Below are 22068 nucleotides of genomic sequence, written 5' to 3' on the forward strand. Positions count from 1 at the left end.
TTAAAATATTAGTAATTATTATTATTATTATTATACAGGCACATCCATGGAGTCTGAAGACTTCCCAGGAGAGCAAATCTATCATGACTCTACTTGAACTCATTAACAGATAAAGCACTCACACCTGACTCTGGCAACCCATTCCACTCATTCACAACTCTCCAAGGAAAAAAATCTAGTCCTCACACCCCAACCACACCTTTATTCAACTCCCAGTGATGGCCTCTGGATCAATCCTTTAAAACCCTTTAAGCAACTTAAATGTTTCTATCATATCCCCTCTTTTTCTCTTATCAACCAACAGCTGCAATCCACACACCCTCAATTTATTTTCATAGGGAACATTCCACAGACCACTCACTATCTTGGTCACTCACCTCTCGACTGCTTTATCATCCCCAAGAAACCCAGGGAACCAGACTTGAGCACAGTAATCCAGATGTGGGTGTCTCAAGGACAACTGAATATTTCCTTTCAGTTATTTCCTATATCATTTATGTACAAATTAAACAACAATGGTACATCACACCTTGTGGCACACCACTAGTCACCTGTTTTATCTCAATTCTGTCCCCCCACATACTTTGATATCTTTCCAGCAGCCGCCCTCTTATCCACTTAACCAGTGCCATATCCTTCCCCATTTGCATAACAGAGTTCCATGTGATATTCTGTCAAATACCTTTGCAAAACCCAGCGGAATCATCATATGACCATTTTCCTTTACCCAAATCAGCTGTTACTCTATTATAAAAAGTTTGAAAATTACCAAGGCATGACTGATCCTTCACAAAGTCATGTTCCCCTTCATACAGTATCATAATTTTATATACCCATTCTTGAATTCTCATTTTGACCAATTTTTCCAGAGATACCGATTGGTCTATAATTTGCTACTGTAGTCTTAGAACCTCCCTTATGCAAAGGAATAATTTTGCCTTCTTTCCACTCCCTTGGAACTCTACCATAGTAGAAACTTAAAGAGCAGCCCAGTCAGAAGCGTTGCCAATTCCCTTACACATTCCAGCAAAACCCTAGCTGATATGTTGCCTAATCCCACAGCTGTATTTACATTGAGATTCTGCAATATCCTAAGAACCTCTAGTTCGTCCACCTCTGTTCCCACATAAATCTCTGTCACATATGTTGCAGCATTATCTTTTTATCTGTTTCTGTCACCTCGTGACTATCATCACTCATTAAGGGTAATCTTCCATAGTCATTCTTCCTCTTACTTGCCACACATAAGGAAAGAATGCTTTGGGATTTCCTTCGGTCTGCTTCACCAGATTCTGTCATGCTTGCCATGTTGGCCTTTCTTGCCTGAGCCTTGTACTATTCATGAGTTTGCTGGTCACTTTTCTCTTTTTATACCTCCCAGAATTTTTTCTTCTGCAGTTCATGCTTAATGATATTAATCATCCATCTAACTCCTACCTGATTAACCCTCCTTGCCTTAGGTATACAATTTAATATTGCTTCCTGTAGATCACCCTTCCATGCACTACTAACATCTTTATCCCGCAGCGTTTTATGCCATGCCGGAGATTTAAGTTTCTTCCAAAGCTTGTCAGAATCACCCACATAAGAACTGCTTTGTAGTTCCACATAATACCCCTTCTTGACAGAATATTCCTCATGTTTTACAACCTCCTAAGTCAAGACCGGATGGTAACTTTCACCAATTGGAGGCAATCTGTACCTTAGTTATGGATAGCTCTTCTGATCCTATGACCAAGTCCAATACTCTCCTACCCCTAGTTCTGTCCATCGCATACTGCTTTAATTATCTCTTAGTAGGTGTACAAATTCTATTTGTACACCTACTAAGAATCTGCACTTGGTCATTCTCACACTCACTCACTCACCTCATGGGTGCCTTTGCACAAACTCACTTACTTCCACCCTAATTGCTTAAGTTTTCTTAAATTTACACCTAACACCATAACCATTTAGATGGAGTCCATCAGCACTGTACAAATCCTTCTTTCTGTCAAACATAGACCACAGATTGACAAATCCTACATCTTTCCTTCTGCACAATCTACGAATAGATTCACTGGTTATCATAATCACCTTTGTGCTCTTCAGTTCTGCCTCGACTTACAACTATTCTACATCCTACCTCATAGAATACTTCTTGCCTCTCAAATCATTTGACCAAACAAGCCAAATATTTCTTTAGACTTACCTTTTTGCATTAGGATGCTGTTTTTGCACCTGAGAAACATACTTTCATTAAGTACTCTCTGATTACTGAGCCTTCACACATAATTTTCTACTTGTGTTTTGTTTGTTCAATTGGTCTTTATTATTCATTCGGACCTCTTGCTTCTTTCTCTTTTCAGCCGTGCTAATCTCTTGCTACCTAGGCAATTTTTCAATTTTGTACTTTGTCCTGCAAAGGATAACATTTAGGCACTATTTCTTATTACTGTCATTTCATTCCAGTCTTTTTCCATGGCCGCACGTTCGACATTAATAACATCATCTTAGATCCTACTGTCGGTACTGTCCACTCCACTCTACTAACATCTGCATTCTAGTCACCTAACAGATACTCAATTAATACACACACTCTCATTCTAGTTTCAATTCTTCCCACATATCCTTCAATTTTCTCAATGAATACATGTCACACACACACACAGCACGGCATAAAATCCAGCAAATTCAAGTCACCCGACAACATGGTCTTTGTCGCTATTGTTTGTCCACGCATTAGTGCCATGCCGACGATATTGTATTTAAACAAAAAAATATAAAGTTCACTTACTAACTAAATAGCTCAGTCAATCACACACCCATTTAAAACAAAAATTTAAATAAATTAACCTAATATTATCAATTAAAATAAGAAAAAAGTTACTTATCCTTCAGGAGCAATAAATCACAAACACAATACGCAACCTCAAGTCGTCATCATCAAATTCCAGACATGTACCCTAAAGGGGTATAAGGATAGGATAGTACTACATCGAAAAATTTATATCATACTAACTTCCTATCTACAATTTTCCTCCAAATCAATCTGTTACCTGTCAAGATTCCAACATTGTTAGATCTTATATTTCTATCTTCTAAGGCACTTTTTACCCTATCAATCCACCTATATCTTGGTCTCCCTCTAGGTCTTTTTCCTGCCAACCTGGCAGAGAACACTTGTTTTGCTAATCTTTCCTCGCCCATTCTGTTTAAGTGGCCATACCTCCTGAGCTCTGCTAACCCATTCCTGGGTGCTGACAATGTCAAGTTCTTTCCTAATATCCTCATTTTTAATATGATATTGTCACTGATGCCATCTGTTCATGACCCTAATCTTTTCTCGGAACTCTCATATCCGCAGTCTCTAGTCTTTGGTCAAGTGTTTTATTGGCCAAAGGAAATGATCTAACCCAGCTTTCAGATCCATAATTTAAAATGGGTTTGAACACTGTCATGTATACAGCTAATTTAGTGTTCTGACTAATTTCTCTCTTATTCTATATAAATTTATTCAGTTGACTACCATACCAGATTTGTTGATTCTGTTGTCTATTTCCATATTTAATTTACAATCTTCAATAAAAATCGTGCCTAAATAGCTGAAATGTTTTATTTGTTCTATAGGTTCTCCATTCATAATGCACTTGATATTTTCAATGTTTCTGTCTATTTCCACTGTCTTTGTCTTTTTAATGTAGACCTTCATACCATATCTATTACAACAGTTATTCACTTTAGTCAGGGAATCTTGCAGACTTGTAGCAGCTTTATTTAGAAGTATAAATATAAAGTATAAATATAAGTATAAAGCAAAGGGCTGAGATTAACATCTCCAATTTTGATATCAGGTTTAATAGTGATATAAAACTTTCCTTCATAATGTGATTCATATAGATAATGAATAATACAGGGGATAATGCACATCTTTGTCTGACACCAGATTTAACATTAAATCTGGTGTCAGACAAAGACATTGATGCCATCTGTTCACATTAGAGGTGTGAACAGATGGCATCAATGGCAATATCATATTAAAAATGAAGATATTAGGAAAGAACTTGACATTGTCAGCATCCAGGAATGCGTTAGCAGAGCTAATCTCAGGTGGTAAATCACTTAAACAGAATGGGAGAGGAAAGATTAGCAAAACAAGTGTTCTTTGCCAGGTTGGCAGCAAAACGACCCAGAGGAAGACCAAGATATAGGTGGATTGATACAGTAAAAAGTGCCTTAGAAAATAGAAAAAGAAGATCTGATAATGTTGGAGTATTGATAGGTAAGAAATTTATTTGGAGGAAAACTGTAGATAGGAAGTTAGTAATGATGTAAATTTTTCATACAGTACTATCATATCCTGTACACCCCTTGAGGATACATGTGAGGAATTTGATGATGACGATGATAAAGACTAAGTTTTGCTTGATATAATGCCCCCATTGACACCATACAACTGTAGTGTTTTGAATAGATTTTCTCTTAGCACCTTGTCATATGGCTTTTGCATGTCTACGAAACTTAAATACAGATTCTTGTTATATGCCCATGATTTCTCAACTATTTGTCATAAAGTGAAAATCTGATCCTGACAGCCTCTATTTAGCCTGAATCCAGATTGTTCTTCACCAAGCTTCTCTTCCATAGTCATTCTCAATCGTTTATCAAGTATACTTGCATAAATCTTACCAGGAACACTAAGTTCCTGGTAAGATTTATGCAAGCACAGCTATTGAATACTGCTTCCACATATGGGGTGGGGGGGGCCCTAAAAGCTCCCTCAAAATGCTTGACTGAATACCAAGGAGAGCAATTAGACTTATTACTGACCCATCTTTTACCAACCCACTTCCCCCATAGATTTCATTATTTGATCAATGGTTTCTACAATATGTATATTCTACAAATAGTTTCGTGGAAAATGCTCATCTGAAATAACATCAATAATTCCTCCACTCAGTACTAAGCTCGTTGGAACTTGTGCAGCTGCTGCTCAACATCCCTTCACAGTGCATCTAGAAACAAACAGAACAAGTTTCTTTTCCTCCTCCTGCATCCCTGGAACTGCTGTATTGTGGAACAGTCCACTTTTGTGTTTCCCATTGACAATTTCCCAAGAATACAATTTACAGTCATTTAAATCAAATGTAAACAAGTTCTTCCTTTCTCAACCCACTACCCATACACGGTACTAATGTACTTGGGTTGATCAACTAACCTCTTGTGTATGGGCTCAACATAAAAATAAAAAAAAATAGTAAGAAAATACCTCTGTAATTCTCAGATTTAGTTTTATTTCCCTTTTTATATATGGGTACTATGAGAACTCTACTCCAATCATCTGGAATTCGTCCCTCTGTCCAGGCCTTCAGAACTATACAGTGCAGCCACTGTAAGACTTTTATACCTCTATACTTGAGCATTTCTGGTAGACTATCGTCTATTCCATCTGCCTTTCTACATTTCAGGCTTTTGATGGCTTTTTTTTACTTCAAGTATGGATATGTATTCCTGATTGCATCTGTGACAAGTGAAAATTTTTAACCGATGAGTTAAAAAAAATCAAGACTTTGAGTTTAATCATCGAATTTATTTATGTAATACCGATTCAACTGCATGTTGTAAATATGTATTCAATTGTATGTTGTAATTTTTTTTTATCTTGCTCATTGCACCTAATGATGCATGGCCATGATTATATAAATGCCTGTTTTGTCGATTATTATTGATTTTGTCATAATGAGATACAATCAATAAGAGGAACTGAAGACAGTGGAAAGAGATGTACTGAGTGGTAATTAGTTTATTTTGTATACCCAATGATGGGATATGCACAAAGGTGGTAAGTTAAGACAGAATTATTGCAGTTTTCTTTATTTTCTCAAAATATACAATTCTACTTATATCGATTCAAAAAATGTAACCTGAATGTTTTACGATCGTTTCAAAGTTGCTGCCCTGTCATTCGACATCATTGGTCCTGTCTATCTGTCAATGTTTAAAAAGCATTCTGAATTCAGAAAATCCAATAATGTAGTTAAATGCATATATAGTCCTAATGGTTTTGTTTTATTTAGTTTTTATGATTATATGTTTTAACCCTCAACATTTGTTTATAATGGCATAGACAGTCTTATTGTATATATATATAATTATATAATAAGACATTATCTAGAATCTATTATATAGACATTATATTATTATTTAATGATATAATAATCCGACAGTTGCTATTGGAACTGTCAGATATAAATTATATAATCCAAGAAATTATATTCTTAGTTTAATCTTTTATCCACATGTAAGCAAACAATATTTGCATGTGAGGTATCTTCATGAGTAAACTACTTGTATATAGAAGGCTAATGACTTTGCATTGACTGCCTTTGTATCCCATCATGCAAAACCCACACACCATTTAGGATGTAGAATCTATGCATCATGAAAAAGCCCACTAGCCAGACCAGTTTTCAAACCTTTATTGAGGTCTCATCAATGGGAGCCAGACCCAGAAGACCAAGGTTGGAGTTATAAAAAGTCATATATTTCCCATATGGGAAATCAAATCAGTAACATGGATATAACAGAGTTGATCATCTACTGGCGTGAAACTTTATACACATAGCAAGATGTTATTGTGAACCATAAAATCGATACCATTTCCATATCTATCATTAGATGTTCCACTGTCGAATATTGTTGTATTATTTGTATAAGTTTCCATGACCTTGCCATATGATTTCTTGTATAGCTAACTGTGTTAGAAATAATTACTTTAATTTCCCGACGTTTCGACCTTCATATTAAGGTCATCATCTGGAGTATACAAATATATATTCAGAGACAAGATATATTACATTTCAAACCACGCCAAAGAGACAATGATTTGATCAATGGTTATTCTACTAGCCTGACCTCTAGTAAAATAAATAAAATAAAAAAATAAATTAAAATAATAATAATAATAATAAAATAAAATAATTCATCAAAGCTATATTCTGTTTATAACATCATCAGAGAACAATTTCATATAGACAGTTTTATTACAGCAAAAGTGACAACTAATTTAACATGAAAGCTGTTATATTAGAGTTGAGATGCTGGATTACATACAGTCCTATTTATAATTAACTCTTAGACGGAAAGGATATATGGGTAGAATATGTGGCTTCCATATTCTTGGGATTTTTAGACCATCATTATTGTTAAGATTAGGGTTGTTGATAAGAATTTCACAGGCCTCCTTAAATTTATGTTCATACCACATTTTGGTGATGTAAACAACAGGTGCCTTTCCAGTCAATTCTATGAGGGTTGTTTAAAAAGTTTGGTAAGAAAATAAGTTAAACACATTTTTTTTAAAAAAATCACCATTATTTCTCAACATGACTAGTAAATTATTTAAGGAATTTATAATGTATACTGGAATATTATTAAAAGAAATTTAATAAATACCTCCTATATTCATTAAATCGTTGTCGGGATAATGAGGTAATCCCGAATTGTGTAAAATTCAAGCACCGTTTCTCTTCATAGAAGGCTCTCCACATTTATAACCATGCCAGCTTCGTCCTACTACGAGAACAAATCACCGCTACGTGTATTCTCCTTGCTGACGTAAACAAAGATATTTGGGGACTAGAGGAGGAGCTTTCCGGCACATTGAACCACAACCTTTGGATGATTCTCTATGACGTCTCGTGCACTTCGGCAGCAAATGAAAAGATACGAAGTCAGCACATCAAGAAATTTGAAAACTTGAAAAAGTTTTCAAGAAATTCTACCTCCGAACCTCAACTACTTCTCAACACTATAATCAAACTTTCGGTTGCCACTTTGAAGCCTCAACCACTCAACATACTGGCATGTGGCCACAACTTTGCCATAACTCCAAAGAAAATACCGACCAAAGAAATAATGATTCAGATAGAACGTGGTATCCATAACCTTCCAAACCATACCACCAACTATGTCAGACTGGATGTAGCCGGTGTTCTCAGCAAAGCAACACCACCAAAAACCAACCTAAAAGAAAGTATCCAAAGGAGAATATAAAACTCTAATAGAAATGAAGAAAAACAAAGAAATAGTAATCACCAAAGCGGATAAAGGAAATGTCACTGTGGTTCTCAACCAAACCGACTAAACAGGTAAGCTTAATGCTTTATTGTTAGATCGGGTTACCTACCTCCCTATTGAGTATAATCCCACCAGCACCCAAATTAGAACACTCCAAAGGCTCCTTAAGAAGGTCACTTCTTGGCCTGTGGAAGTTACCATCAAACTAAAACCTTTTAACTCTAGACCCCCCCCCCCTCGATTATATGGACTTCCAAAAATACATAAACAAAATGTGCCATTATGTCTCATAGTGGATGGCACTGATTCCCCCACATACAAATTAGCCAAAGCGCTCACACACTATACTGGCAACACACCATCACACATAATAAACTCAGCCCACTTCAAAGCCAGTATAGAAAACCTCTCACTCCAACATACTGACTTAATGGTCAGTTTTGGCGTTTCCTCCCTATTCACAAATGTCCCACTCAAGGAAACCTTAGAGCTCATCCAAGCCAAATTTCCTCCCACTCAGGCTATTTTGTTTGGCAAGGAAAATTCTACAAACAGATAGAGGGGACAGCTATGGGTTCGCCACTCTCTCCACCCCTGACCAACTTCTTTATGGAGACTTTTTGAAGAGAAAGCCTTAAACTCAGCACCACAAAAACCCACTATTTGGCTTCGCTATGTTGATGATGTGTTTGCTATTTGGCCACATGGCTCAGAGACACTCCACTCCTTCTTAACACACTTAAAAAACCAACACTCAGAATCCAGTTCAGCTTGGAAAAAGAAGAAAACAAGTCTCCCTTTCCTAGACACTCTATCACTCGCCAGCCTGATGGATCCTTGGTTTTTTCTGTTTAGAGAACACCCATCCATACATTCACCAACAATCCCCCCCCCCTCCCACCCTCACAACAATATGGGGTTTTTAAAACACTATATAACAGGGCAAAATTAATCTGTTCAGATGACAATGCCCTAACCATTGAACTAAACCACATCTTTAACACTTTCTTAGCCAATGGCTACAACCCCCAAAAAATATTAAAACCAGTTAACCACAACTCCCCCCCCCCCCTTCATAACAAAGATTACTGAATCCATCACCATTCCCTATATCCGGGGCACCTCTGACTTTTTCAGAGGTGCCCAGAATATTTTTTTAAGATTTTATCCAAAATCTTTAAAAAATATGACCTGACTTCCTGTTACAAACCATATAAAAAATTAACATCCCTTATCCTCTCCACCAAAGACCAACCACCTCCCCTAGACCTACCTGGTGTATACCAGGTCCCTTGCAGTTGTAAACTATCCTACTTTGGCCAAACAGGCAGGACAGCAAATGTCAGGATTTCAGAACACAAAGACTACATCCAGTTTCACTAGTACAGCCACACTGGTCTGGCAGACCATGCTCTAGATACCCGCCAGAGAATACGTTGGAAGAAAGCCATATAAATATGAAAGACTGTTCATGGAATCAGCCTCAGCTCTAAAAAACTTTCCAAACCTGAACAAATTTGGGTGCATGAGACTGCCCCAAATTTGGGAAGCCTGCATTGTGAGAATTTTAGCCCAACAGCCAAGACAACCCAATATAGCTCGCTAGAGTGCACCTTTAGGACTCTAGGAACAAACATTAGTTTTCTCTCTTCTGCCTCATTTGCTTTTTGTAGTGCCTGCATGCACGTGTCACAGTTATGTTCCCATGAAGATGGCAATGTGATATTGCAAAATATAGGAAGTATTCATTAAAGTTTCTTTTAATAATATTCCAGTATATTGTAAATTCCTTAAATAATTTACTAGTCATGTGTTACCAACGTATAAGCCTATCTACAAGAATTTCTCAACATAGTCTCCATCGAGGTCTACACATTTGGGCCAGTGAGTTTCCAATTTTTTCAACCCATCTAAAAAGTAGGATTTATCAAATTGTGCAAAATAGTCATTGACAACCTTAATGACATCCTCGTTCAAAGAAAATTTTTTCCCACCAAGCCAAATTTTTAAGTTTGGGAACAAGAAGAGGTCACACGGGGCCGAGTCTGGAGAATACAGTGGATGTGGAACCAATTCAAACCTCAATTCATGCAATTTTGCCATTGAGACGGCCAATGTGTGGGAGGTGCATTGTCTTGATGAAAGAGCACTTTTTTATGAGCCAATCTTGGCCGTTTTTCCTTCAGTTCTTCTTTTAAACAGTCCAACAATGATGCATAATAGACTCCTTTTATTGACTTATCCTTTTCCAAATAGTCTATCATGATAATTCCTTGAGAATCCCAAAAAAACAGTGGCCATCACCTTCCCAGCTGACAAAACAGTCTTCACTTTTTTCCGCAGTCAAAGCATTGTCCACTGCTTTGACTGCGGCTTGGATTCAGGTGTGTAGTGGTGGATCCAAATTTCGTCTACAGTCATGAATCGACGCAAACAATCCTGCAAATTGCAATTAAACATCGCCAAACACTGCGTTGAAATTTCTTTTCCTCATGCGTTTTTGATTGACAGTCAACAATCACAGCACCCATCACGCACACAGCTTTTCTCATGTGCAATTTTTCGTGCAGGATATTATACACCTGTTCAGTTGAGATGTCTACAATCTCATGCACTTTCACTCGGCATTCTTCCATAATGATACCATGGATTTTGTCAATCATTTCCTTCGTAGTGACCTCATTCGGACATCCAGAGAACACTTCATCTTCGATGGACTTATTACTATGTTTAAACTCATTATCCAAAAATAAATAGTCTTAAATGCTGGTGCAGAGTTCCCACGAACTGCATATACAATTTTTTCTTTGATCTGCACAACCGTCCACTTCTTCAAATAAAAGTGTTTTATCACTCAACAAAACTTGTTTTTCTCCATTTTTATGAAAAATGTGAACACAATCATTTTAAACGTTTGCCAAGGATCATGAAAAAGATGATACGTGCCAACACTCATATGGATGAACAAATGTGTCGCAGTCTATTGGAAATTTACCAAACTTTTCAAACAATCCTCATAGGTAGAGTATTCAGGGAATGATCAGAAAGGCCAGATTTAATGTAGTTATTAAATTTAATGTGCCATTTATGTTCCTTTTTTTTGGACAGGAATTGTGCGTCCTGTTTCACCTATATAGGACAAATTAGAGGTGCAATGAATATGGCATACTCCAGGGTGTACCAGCAGAGGAAGTGGATTCTTGGATGAGTTGATTAAGTTCTTTAATTTTGCAGGAGGTTTAAAGGTAAGATTAAGGTTGTATTTCTGTAGTATTCTGTTTATTTTATCTGATATCCCTTTAATGTATGAAATGGTTACAGTTTTTTGTAATCTAGTTTATTTTTATTTTAAAGTGAGGTCTTGTGAAGCATTTTGTTGATTGTATTTTGGCTGTAGCCATTTTTCAGGAATGTATTGCTGATAACTTTTAATTCATTTTTAAGTGTTTGTTTGTTGGACCAAATCTTCATAGCTCTATTTTATAGTAGTGTTTATACAATATGTTGGGTAGTGTTAGGAGTTTATGTGTATATACAGGGTGTCCCAAAATTCACGCAAGAAGTAATTTTGATAGAAAACACAGGTTTTTAATTAAAAATTGTAATTTCTTATTGATTCATAAAGTATACAGTATAGGGTTATGCATGGAATGGCATATCGGGTAAATTGGCCTCCATGGCTTTGCTGGCCCATTTGCACTCTTTTGTCGAAATTTTCCATGACCATTTTGCATAAATGTGGCTGAATTTCGTTGATAAAGTGCTCAATTTCCTCCTTCAAGGCGCGGGTGGTCGTGGGCTTGTTGGCATAAACCATAGACTTCAAAAAACCCCAAAGAAAAAAGTCCAACGCCGTTCACGTGATCTGGGTGGCCAATTCTGATCACCAAAACAGGAAATTACACGACCAGCAAATGACTCATGCAGTAATTGAATTGTTTCTCGGGCTGTATGGCATGTGGCACCGACTTGTTGAAACCACATGTTGTCCACATCCATATCTTGCAATATAGGCACAAAAAACTGGATTATCATGTCGCGATAGCGAGCACCATTAACTGTTATTGCCCTGCCAGCTGCATTTTCGAAGAAGAATCGACCGATGATGCCTCCAGCCCAAAATCCACACCAAACAGTGACACGTTGTGGATGCATTTATTTCTCAACAATCACTCGTGTATTTTCTGAATCCCAAATGTGACAATTTTGTCGATTAATGAAGCCATCAAGATGAAAATGAGCCTCATCGCTGAAGATGATTTTGTTCAAAAAATAAGGAACAACCAACCACTTGTTGTTGTTCCATAATCCATTCAACGAACTCTCTTAGGATAACCCTGAACTGTCAGCTGTCACGCTGCCTTTTTTTCCTCATTGGCAACACTTTACCTCACAAATGGCGCTAAATCTTGCGTGAATTTTGGGACACCCTGTATATTGGTCAGCTATGCTGGCTGAGGCGTCACCCGTTTTGTATGTTGGACAATCACTTCCTACTCTGCTATTTAGATCCCCAACAAGGACAAACTTTTCCTTTTTCATTGTGTCAATAACTTTCTCCAGAGCCTCAAAAAATTCTTCCACTTCTACCTTAGTAGAGACTTCTGAGGGACCATAGGCACAAAAAAGTCTCATTGTCTAGTTCCCCATTCTGATATTTGCCTGAAAATGTTATATTCAGGCAATGACAATCAAGGAAAAGAAACATTAGCCATAGTATTCAACACTAAATATGAGGCTAATCTTTCTTGAATAGCAGGCAGTCTCAAGTACAGTGACGTGGGCAAATACCAGACTGGGGAACGAGACAATGAGACTTTTTTGTGCCTATGGTCCCTCAGAAGTCTCTACTAAGGTAGAAGTGGAAGAATTCTTTGAGGCTCTAGAGAAAGTTATTGACACAATGAAAAAGGAAAAGTTGGTCCTTGTTGAAGATCTAAATAGCAGAGTAGGAAGTGATTGTCAGACATACAAAAATGTTTTGGGAAAATTTGGAGAAAAGAGCAAAGCTAATAATAATGGCAAATACCTGTTGGATTTTTGCTCAGGACATGGACTGGTTATTACTAATATCATGTTCCAACATACAAATGTGCACAAATTCACATGGAGAGAAGAGGGAAGGAATAAGAAAAATCTCATTGACTGTTGATAGTGATGTTTTCTCCCTTAGAGTGTACAGAGGATTTGAAATTGGAAGTGATCACTATTTAGTCTTGAGCAGTATAAAATTGAATTTCATATTAAAAAGAAGAACATGTAAGAAAGTTTTAAAGCAAATAAAAGTTGAGCAGCTCCTCTTAGATGTGAACTGTAGACTAAAATACACAAGATTATTGAAGAAAAAACAGAAAGAGTTTGAGAACAAGAACCAAACCATGGAGATTCAGTGGCAAACCTTGAAGAAAACCCTGATCGATTCAGCCAGAGGCATGTGGTGAGGTTGTCTGCAAGGATAGAAAAATCAGGAATCCATGGACAGAGGAAGTGAAGGAAAAGAAGAAAGCATATCAAAATTTCCTGGCAAATAAGTCAGCTTGTGCTCTTAGAGAATATAGAGACAAACGTAAGAAAGCTAAACACTGTGTAAAACTAGCTAAACAGAAGTTATGGGAGGACTTGGTCAAGAACATAGAAAATAAATATCTAGAAGGTGGTAAGATTTTCTGGAGGGTGTTGAAGAAGCTTAGAAATGGAGGAAAGAGTGTGCTGTAAAAGGAGTTAGAGATGATAAAGGTGACATGAAAAAATGGGATATCCTTGAAGTATGGAGTAATTACTTCGAAAAATTGCTAAATGAAACAAGCAGTGATAGCACAGTGGTAAAAAAAACACTCAATAGGCATACAGTCAGGAATACATATCCATATTTGAATTAGAAAAGTCCATCAAAGGCTTGAAATGTGTAAAGGCAGCAGGAGTAGATGATATTCGACCAGAAATGCTGAAGTATGGTGGTATAAAAGTCTTACAGTGGCTGCACTGCATAGTTCAGAAGGCCTGGACAAAGGGGCGAATTCCTGATGATTGGAGTACAGCTCTAATAGTACCCATATATAAGAAGGGAAATAAAACTGAATGTGAGAATTACAGAAGTATATCCCTACTGAGTGTTCCTCGCAAGATTTATGCAAGTATACTTGAGAAACGGTTGAGAAGAATTGTGGAAGAAAAGCTTGGTGAAGAACAAGTTGGATTCAGGCCAAATAGAGGCTGTCAGGATCAGATCTTCACTTTAAGACAAAATAGTTGAGAAAGCATGGGAATATAACAAAGATCTGTATTTAAGTTTTGTCGATCTGGAAAAGGCATATGACTAGGTGCCAAGATAGAAGTAATTCAATACGCTACAGTTATATGGTGTCAATTGGGCATTATATCAAGCAATACTCAGTCTTTATTTCAGTTGCAAGTCAGCAGTTAGAACTGAAGAAAGTACAGGAAGATGGTTGAATGTTAAATCTGGTGTGAGACAAGGATGTACATTATCTATATTGATCACATTATGAAGGAAAGTGGTATTAAACATGATATCAGAATTGAAGATATTAATGTCAGCTCTTTGCATTATGTGGACGATGTTATACTTCTAAATAATCTGCTATAAGGTTGCAAGATTCCCTGACTAAATTGAATAACTGTTGTAATAGATATGGTATGAAGGTTAGCAATAAAAAGACATAGACAATGAAAAATAGTTAGAATCGTTGAAAATGTCAACTGTGTTTTGAACAGAGAACCGGTCGAACAAGTAAAACATTTCAGCTACTTAGGCATGATTTTTAGTGAAGATGGTAAATTAAATATGGAAATAGACAACAGAATCAACAAAGCTGGTATGGTAGGAAGTCAGTTGAATAAATTCATATGGAATAAGAGAGAAATTAGTCGGAACACTAAATTAGCTGTATACAAGACAGTGTTCAAACCAGTTTTAACTTATGGTTCTGAGAGCTGGGTTAGAAATAAAACACTTGACCAAAGACTAGAGACCACAGATATGAGATTCCTGAGAAAGATTAGAGGTGGCATGAACAGATGGCATCAATGGCAATACCATATTAAAAACGAGGATATTAGGAAAGAACTTGACATTGTCAGCATCCAGGAATGCGTTAGCAGAGCTAATCTCAGGTGGTATGGTCACTTAAATAGAATGGGACGAGGAAAGCTTAGCAAAACGTGTTCTCTGCCAGGTTGGTAACAAAATGACCCAGAGGAAGACCAAGATATAGGTGGACTGATACAGTTCAAAGTGCCTTAGACGATAGAAATATAAGATCTGAAAATGTTGAAGTCTTGACAAGTAACAGACTGATTTGGAGGAAAGTTAGTGGTGATGTAAGTTTTTCATGTTTGTGCTATCATAGTCTGTACACCCCTTGAGGATACATGTCAGGAATTTGATGATGGTGATGATGATATTGGTCAATATGTGTAGACGTCCAGTACACAGTGAAGGAAAGACTGCCAGAAGAAAGACATGTGACAAGTATATTTAGAAAAGGAAAGTGTCTAATGTTTGGAGGCCGTAGGACCAGATAGTGAAACATCATCAACATATCTAAGCCGGACGTTGCTCAAAAGCTTGCACATAAAAGTTAGCAAATGGGGGGGGGGGGGGCTATGCCTTCTTTTTGTAGGCAGAAAGTGTTTTGCAACAGAAAATAGTCAGAACGTAGTACATGTGCAAAGAGCGCTGTGATATCGGGAGGGAATTTGTCCTGTAAAAGATGAATTGTGTCATTAACTGGGACTTTTGTGAAGAGGGCAGAAATGTCAAACTGACTAATAAATCATCTTTTTCCAGTGTGATGTCTTTGATTTTGTTTAAAAAGTGTTGTGTATTTTTAATGTAGGAGGGGAAATGACTTACCAACTCCTTGAGTATTGATGGTAGTTTCTTGGCTAGATGATAATTGGGGCCGTCTATACTCTCAACTATCTGCCGGAGCAGTACGTTCTGTTTGTGAACCTTGGGTAAAGCGTAAATACTTGGAGAATAAGCATAGTATGAAAGCAGTTTTTCATCATCATAATGCTAATTACATATACACTCTGTGTCCAAAAAGAAACCGAACTTTTGATAGAAAATAAAACACAGGCCAATTATAATTATTCAAATCATTTATTTCAATCAATATACTCTCCCTCAGCTTCGACAGAGAGTTTGGCACGGTCAATTAATTCGTTAAATGAGTTTTTTATTTCGGTTTTTGGAAGGTGAGTTAGCTAATCTCATACAAAAGGTAGCAGGGTTTTCTTCCTGGCCACAAAAACACACGCAAATTGCAGGCATAACAAACAATGCAGTAGGATAACCACCCTATCATGAGCAGTAATCAGGTTTGAACAATGTAATTGGTTGTAACATGCCATTAAGCCTAACAAAGAAAAATCGGATGGGATGCATTTCGTTTGCAATGTCATGATGTGTTAAATTAAAATGTCACAATTACAAAAACATTTGAGTAACCTTTGGAAATAAAGGTCAAACATTTACAAAATACAATAATAAAATATTATACCTACCCACATATAAGCCTCCAAGAATGTTCATCATCTGCATCTTCTCGATAAATGCGAAGATTCAAATCTTTGTCAACCTGATACCAATACATGTGTCCTTGTATATCTCTTCCAATAGGTAATATTCTTAAAGTTACTGCTTCTTGCTTATTCACTTCACTTTTAAATTTAACATTACAATCAAACTGTAGCTCCAGTAAGCGCTAGACAAAAAAATAGTTAAAAATGCAATTATGAACATTCCAAGCTTTTATAACAGGTTTATGATAACACAATATTAATCTTTTTATAGCCAAATAAAATGAAACTAAAAGTTTTGAATTTTACTGGAGTTTATGAGAATATAACCTTTGGCACAGAAGTCATCTTCACTTGCACTGCTTAAAAAACACTTTGCCAAAGAGCTGATATATTCGTGTGTACAGTAATGATTATGCAATGCAGAATGGAATTTCACAGGTTCTGATTTGAATGGGGTGTTAATGGCATTATACAAAGGTAACTATGGGTACAAAGGGATGTTGAAATGCATGTATAAAAATGCAAGAGCTATCAGAAATAAGGGTGAGGAATTTTTGGCACTGGTCTGCTCGACTTGGCCAAAAATTATAGACATTAGTGAAACCTGATTGACTGAAAATGATATAGTTACAGGGATAGAATGTAAATGTAAATATTGTATTTTCAGGGAGGATAGAAGGAACAGGACAGGAGGTGGGATAATGGTGATGATAGCTGCAGAATTAGATATTAAAAAGGATTTTAGGCCTGAGGGAGATTGTTTGGGGATGTCTCATGTGAGACAGAAGCAAATAGGACAAAATATGTTGTTGGGTGCTGCAATAGACCAGGGAGTCCCACAGGAAGATGTAAATGCGATGTATCAGCAGATAAGCACGAGTATAGGCCAAACAATTATCATGGAAGACTAACTATTAGGACATCGATTGGAGGGAGGAAAGGGGCATGGCAAGATAGAAGTGAGATTTATACAGTTGCATAGCTAAGGGTTAATTACCTGAAACAGCATGTTATAGAGGGGACAAGGGGTTTGAGGGTGTTGGAACTGATAATAGCATCAGAAGATGGGAGAGTGACTATATAGTCTTTAAATTAAAGATACCAATTTTTTTTTAAGTTAAGGAATATTACATCCCATATTGTTTCATAGCTGAATGAAACTCAAAGAATTTCATGCCGAATATAGAAGCTATATAAAGTTCGGTGAGTCCAAGTGCAAGCAAATACCTGGATAGTGCAGCACACAACCCATTTGGTAGTGCAACACTGAGGCAACTCATAGTAAGGGTGGACAAGCTCCGTTTACTATTCTTCGTATTTACCCATAATGTGAAACCAAGCTCCTAGGAGCTGTATTACTGTTCTGCATTATGAGAGAAGGTCACTACCCAGACCGGTTTCAACCTTTATTGAGGTCTCATCAGTAAGTAGGTAGGCCTAGATAATACCAAGTTTGTAGCGAACAGAACTTACATACCCTACTATAAGAATTGCCAAGAAGGTGTCCTAATAAATTACTAATTATATAAGTTGCCTCAGTTTTGCACTACCAAATGGGTTATGTGCTGCACTATCCAGGTATTTGCTTACGCTTGGACTCACCGAACATTATATAGTTTCTATATTCGGCATGAAACTCTTTACTCTTTGAGTTTCTTATTCGGCTATGAAACAATATGGGATGTAATATCCCTTAACTTAAATAAGTTCATGTTGCCGAATTGAAGCCTTTGGCTCTTCATATAATTAGTAAAGATACCAAGAAATTATATACTTGGTTTAATCCTTTATCCAAGTAAGCAAACATAATTTGCATCTGAAGTATTTTCAAGACTGGGGCAACTCGTATATAGAAGCTAATGACTTCACATCACTTGCCTCAGTATCCCATAATGCAAAGCATACATCCTTGCAGACATGTATAATGCTATGCATTATGGGAGGGGTCACTACCCACACCGGTTTCAACATTTATTGAGGTCTCATCACAGGGAGCAGACCCAGAAGTGATATAGGAAGGTTCACTACCCAAACCAGCTTCAAAATTTATTGACTCATCACTGGGAGCAGACCCAGAGGTGATACTAAGGTTGAAGTAATGCAGAAGTCACATTTCATATACAAGTAGCCACAAGGTGTCACACCTTATTATTAAAATACTCTGGATTAGAAAGAGCTGTTGGAAGTTTTTCCACTTAGTTATACTATAAATTAAAAATATGAAGAAATTATACACTTGGTTTAATCTTTTATCCAAGTGTAAGTGTAAGTTTGCGCCCGAAGTATTTTCATTTAGTCTTGTTTGGGAAGTTGCCAAACACGTGGAGTTCTCTGCAAAGAAGGGGTTTATGTTTGACTATAATGCTGGTGATTATGAGAGACTGAGGAGTAATCTTCGAACAGTGCTATGGCTTGAGAAGCTACTAGGAAAGAATGTCAGTAGTGCATGACAAGTGGTCAGAGATTGCTTGAGATTAGCAGTATCAGACTGCATACCCAAAGAGGATAAACCAAGTTGGAATTAATCGAATGAGTAAGGATATAAAGTAAGTGCTGCAAAAAAAAAGAAAGAAAATATTGTGGAGGATATAAAGAAAAAAGTGATCAGCATACTTGTGAGCAGTACAAAATGCAAGCAAGAAGGGTGACTAGTATGGTAAGTAAGGCCAAATCAAAACTATGAGAGAGAGAATTAGCCAAACAGGCCAAAGTAAACCCCCAAAAAAAATTTTTTTTAATATATAGCAAGTGAGAGAAAAAATGAGAATGGTAGGATGACTTTAAACAATGCTCATGGTATGAAGATGAGTGAACCCAAAGAAATAGTTGATTTCTTGAGTGATCATTTTGCAAAGGTGTATCATCAAGGTGGTGATTTTGCAGTTGCTACAGAGATGCAGTGAGATAGATGAACAGGAGGCATTCAACATATTAAAAAATATGAATGTGAACATAGTAGTGGGACTGGATGGCATATCAGTCCCATGCTATGTGAATGTGCAAGAGAATTGGAATTGCCTTTGATAAGTTATTGAATCTAAGTCTCAGCTTTTTGCATAAATGTAGCTCCAAGACAGAGGTAGCAAACTAGAGACCAAATATACCAGGAGTGGTTGTTAAAGTATTGGAAAAGTTGGTGAAAGGTAAAATACTACAGTAGATGGATAGGGATGCAATATTCTACAGTTGGCAGCATGGCTTTTTAAAGGATAGGTCCTGTCTTAGTAACTAATTCACATTTTATAATAAAATGACAGCAGAATTGGATAAAAGTAATGTTTACACCATGATACTGCTCAATTCTGTCAAGGCATTTGACAGAATACCACATGGAAATTTCTTACAAAAACTGGAGCAAATGGGAATAAATATGAAGCTGGTAGCATGGATGGGGAGGGGCTAACGGACAGACACCAGAGAGTAGTATATGGTGCAGTAGAATCTACAAAAATGATGGTGACTAGTGCAGTACCTCAGAGTTCAGTACTGGGGCCACTACTCTTTAATTTGTATATCAATGACATAAGGAAAGATTTAAGAGGGGATATTCAATTGTTTGCTGATGTTGCAAAAGTGGGGAGAGCAATAGTTCATAAAGGTGATGTAGATATTCTGCAGGATGATTTAAATAAATTGGCATTGTGGGCAAAGGATAACGATTGTCAATTTAATGTTGCAAAATCTAAGGTTGAAAAGGTTGCATATAATGAATCATATTGATAGTACTGGATTGCAGAAAATTGATGAGGCTAGGGACTTGGGGATAATGTGTACCAAGAATTGAAATTCAGAGGACATATTGCAAAAGTTGGTAAAATAGCAAGGGTTACTTGGATGTTGAAAAACACACTAACAAGTACAGATAAGTTATTATACCCTCTTTATAAGGCTATGATTTTGGCAACATATTGTATACTGTGCACAGATTTGGTAACCTTGAGAACCAGGAAGTGGTAGAAAGGATTCAGAGAACAAGTGACCAAGATGGGGACAGGTCTGTGAATACTCCCTATGAGGATAGGGTGAAGGTTTGTGGGTTACAAAGTTTAGTTGATAGGCAGAAAAGAGGGGTTAGATATAAACTTTTAAGATATGAAAGGGGTTTTATGGGGTGCTTAAGGGTCAAAGCTATATAACTGAGCGGAGACCTCCACATAGCCTTTAAAGGAATGCGGAGAACCGAACAGGGCTTCTGACCTAATGTCCAATCCTCACCTTCTCGTGGTGCACCCTGTTGGGTATCTACTTGGATACTGAACGAACGATGATGGGCTGGCAATTTGGGATTTAGCCGACCAAATTGTAATCTTATTGGTTAAACCAAAATAAAACAAAATGATGGTACAACATGACAAAATTTCATGCCGGCTGGGTCGTTGCCCGGTTAAACAAGGCCCCCGTTGTTTTCGCCAGGGAACCAGGGTGAACAGCGAAAAGTCAGCTACTGGAACAAATCTGAAAACAAACCCCAACTCAACATCACCAGAGTTAAAGATCGGTACTATCAACGTAGGAAGCCTGAATGGCAAAGAAATGGAGCTAGCTGAGGAATTAGATAAGTACCAGATTGACATAATAGGGGTGACTGAAACAAAAAAGACCAAAACTGGTGAGATCTTTCTGAGCAATAAATACAAAATGTTATATTCAGGCAATAACAATCAAGGAAAAGAAGGAGTAGCCATAGTATTCAACACAAAATACGAGGCTAATCTTCTTGAATGGCGGTCAGTCTCAAGTAGAGTAATGTGGGCAAATATCAGAATAGGGAACTGGACAATGAGACTTATTTGTGCCTATGGTCCCACAGAAGGTTCTACTAAGGTAGAAGTGGAGGAATTTTTTGAGGCTTTAGAAAAAGCAACTGACACAATGAAAAAGGAAAAGTTGGCCCTTGTTGGAAAACTAAATAGCAGAGTAGGAAATGATTGTGAGACATACACAAATATTTTGGGAAAATTTGGAAAAAAGAGCAAAGCTAATAATAATGGCAAATATCTGTTGGATTTCTGCTCAGGACATGGACTTGTTATTACTAACACTATGTTTCAACATAAAAATGTGCACAAATTCACATGGAGAGAACAGGCTAGGAATAAGAAAAGTCTCATTGACTATGTTATTGTTGATAGTGATGTTTTCTCCTTGGTGCAGGACACCAGAGTGTACAAAGGATTTGAAATTGGAAGTGATCGCTATTTAGTCTTGAGCAGGATAAAATTGAATTTCATATTGAAAAGAATAACATGTACGAAAGTTTTAAAGCAAATAAAAGTTGAGCAGCTCTCAGATGTGAACTGTAGACTAAAATACAAAAAGATTATTGAAGAAAAAATGAAAGAGTCTGAGAACAGGAATCAAACCATGGAGATTCAGTGGCAAACTCTGAAGAAAACATTGATTGATTCTGCCAGAGAGGCATGTGGTGAGGTTGTCTGCAAGGATAAAAAAAATCAGAAC

At 37.0% G+C, this 22068-nt stretch overlaps 1 protein-coding gene across 1 annotated transcript in view; it reads right to left on the minus strand.

The window, feature by feature from the left end:
* Positions 1–22068, minus strand: part of LOC150093110 (uncharacterized) — a 532180-nt gene that overhangs the window by 390866 nt on the left and 119246 nt on the right. Inside the window, exon 4 of the mRNA XM_090414155.1 lies at positions 16591–16790. Coding sequence (XP_090270281.1) covers positions 16591–16790 — 200 coding nt within the window. The remainder of the gene's footprint in view (positions 1–16590; positions 16791–22068) is intronic.

Source organism: Typopeltis vanoorti, chromosome 24, assembly GCF_054136105.1.
Source record: "Typopeltis vanoorti isolate ZY-2024b chromosome 24, IOZ_Tvanoo_1.0, whole genome shotgun sequence".
NCBI classification, from domain to species: Eukaryota; Metazoa; Arthropoda; class Arachnida; order Uropygi; family Thelyphonidae; genus Typopeltis; species Typopeltis vanoorti.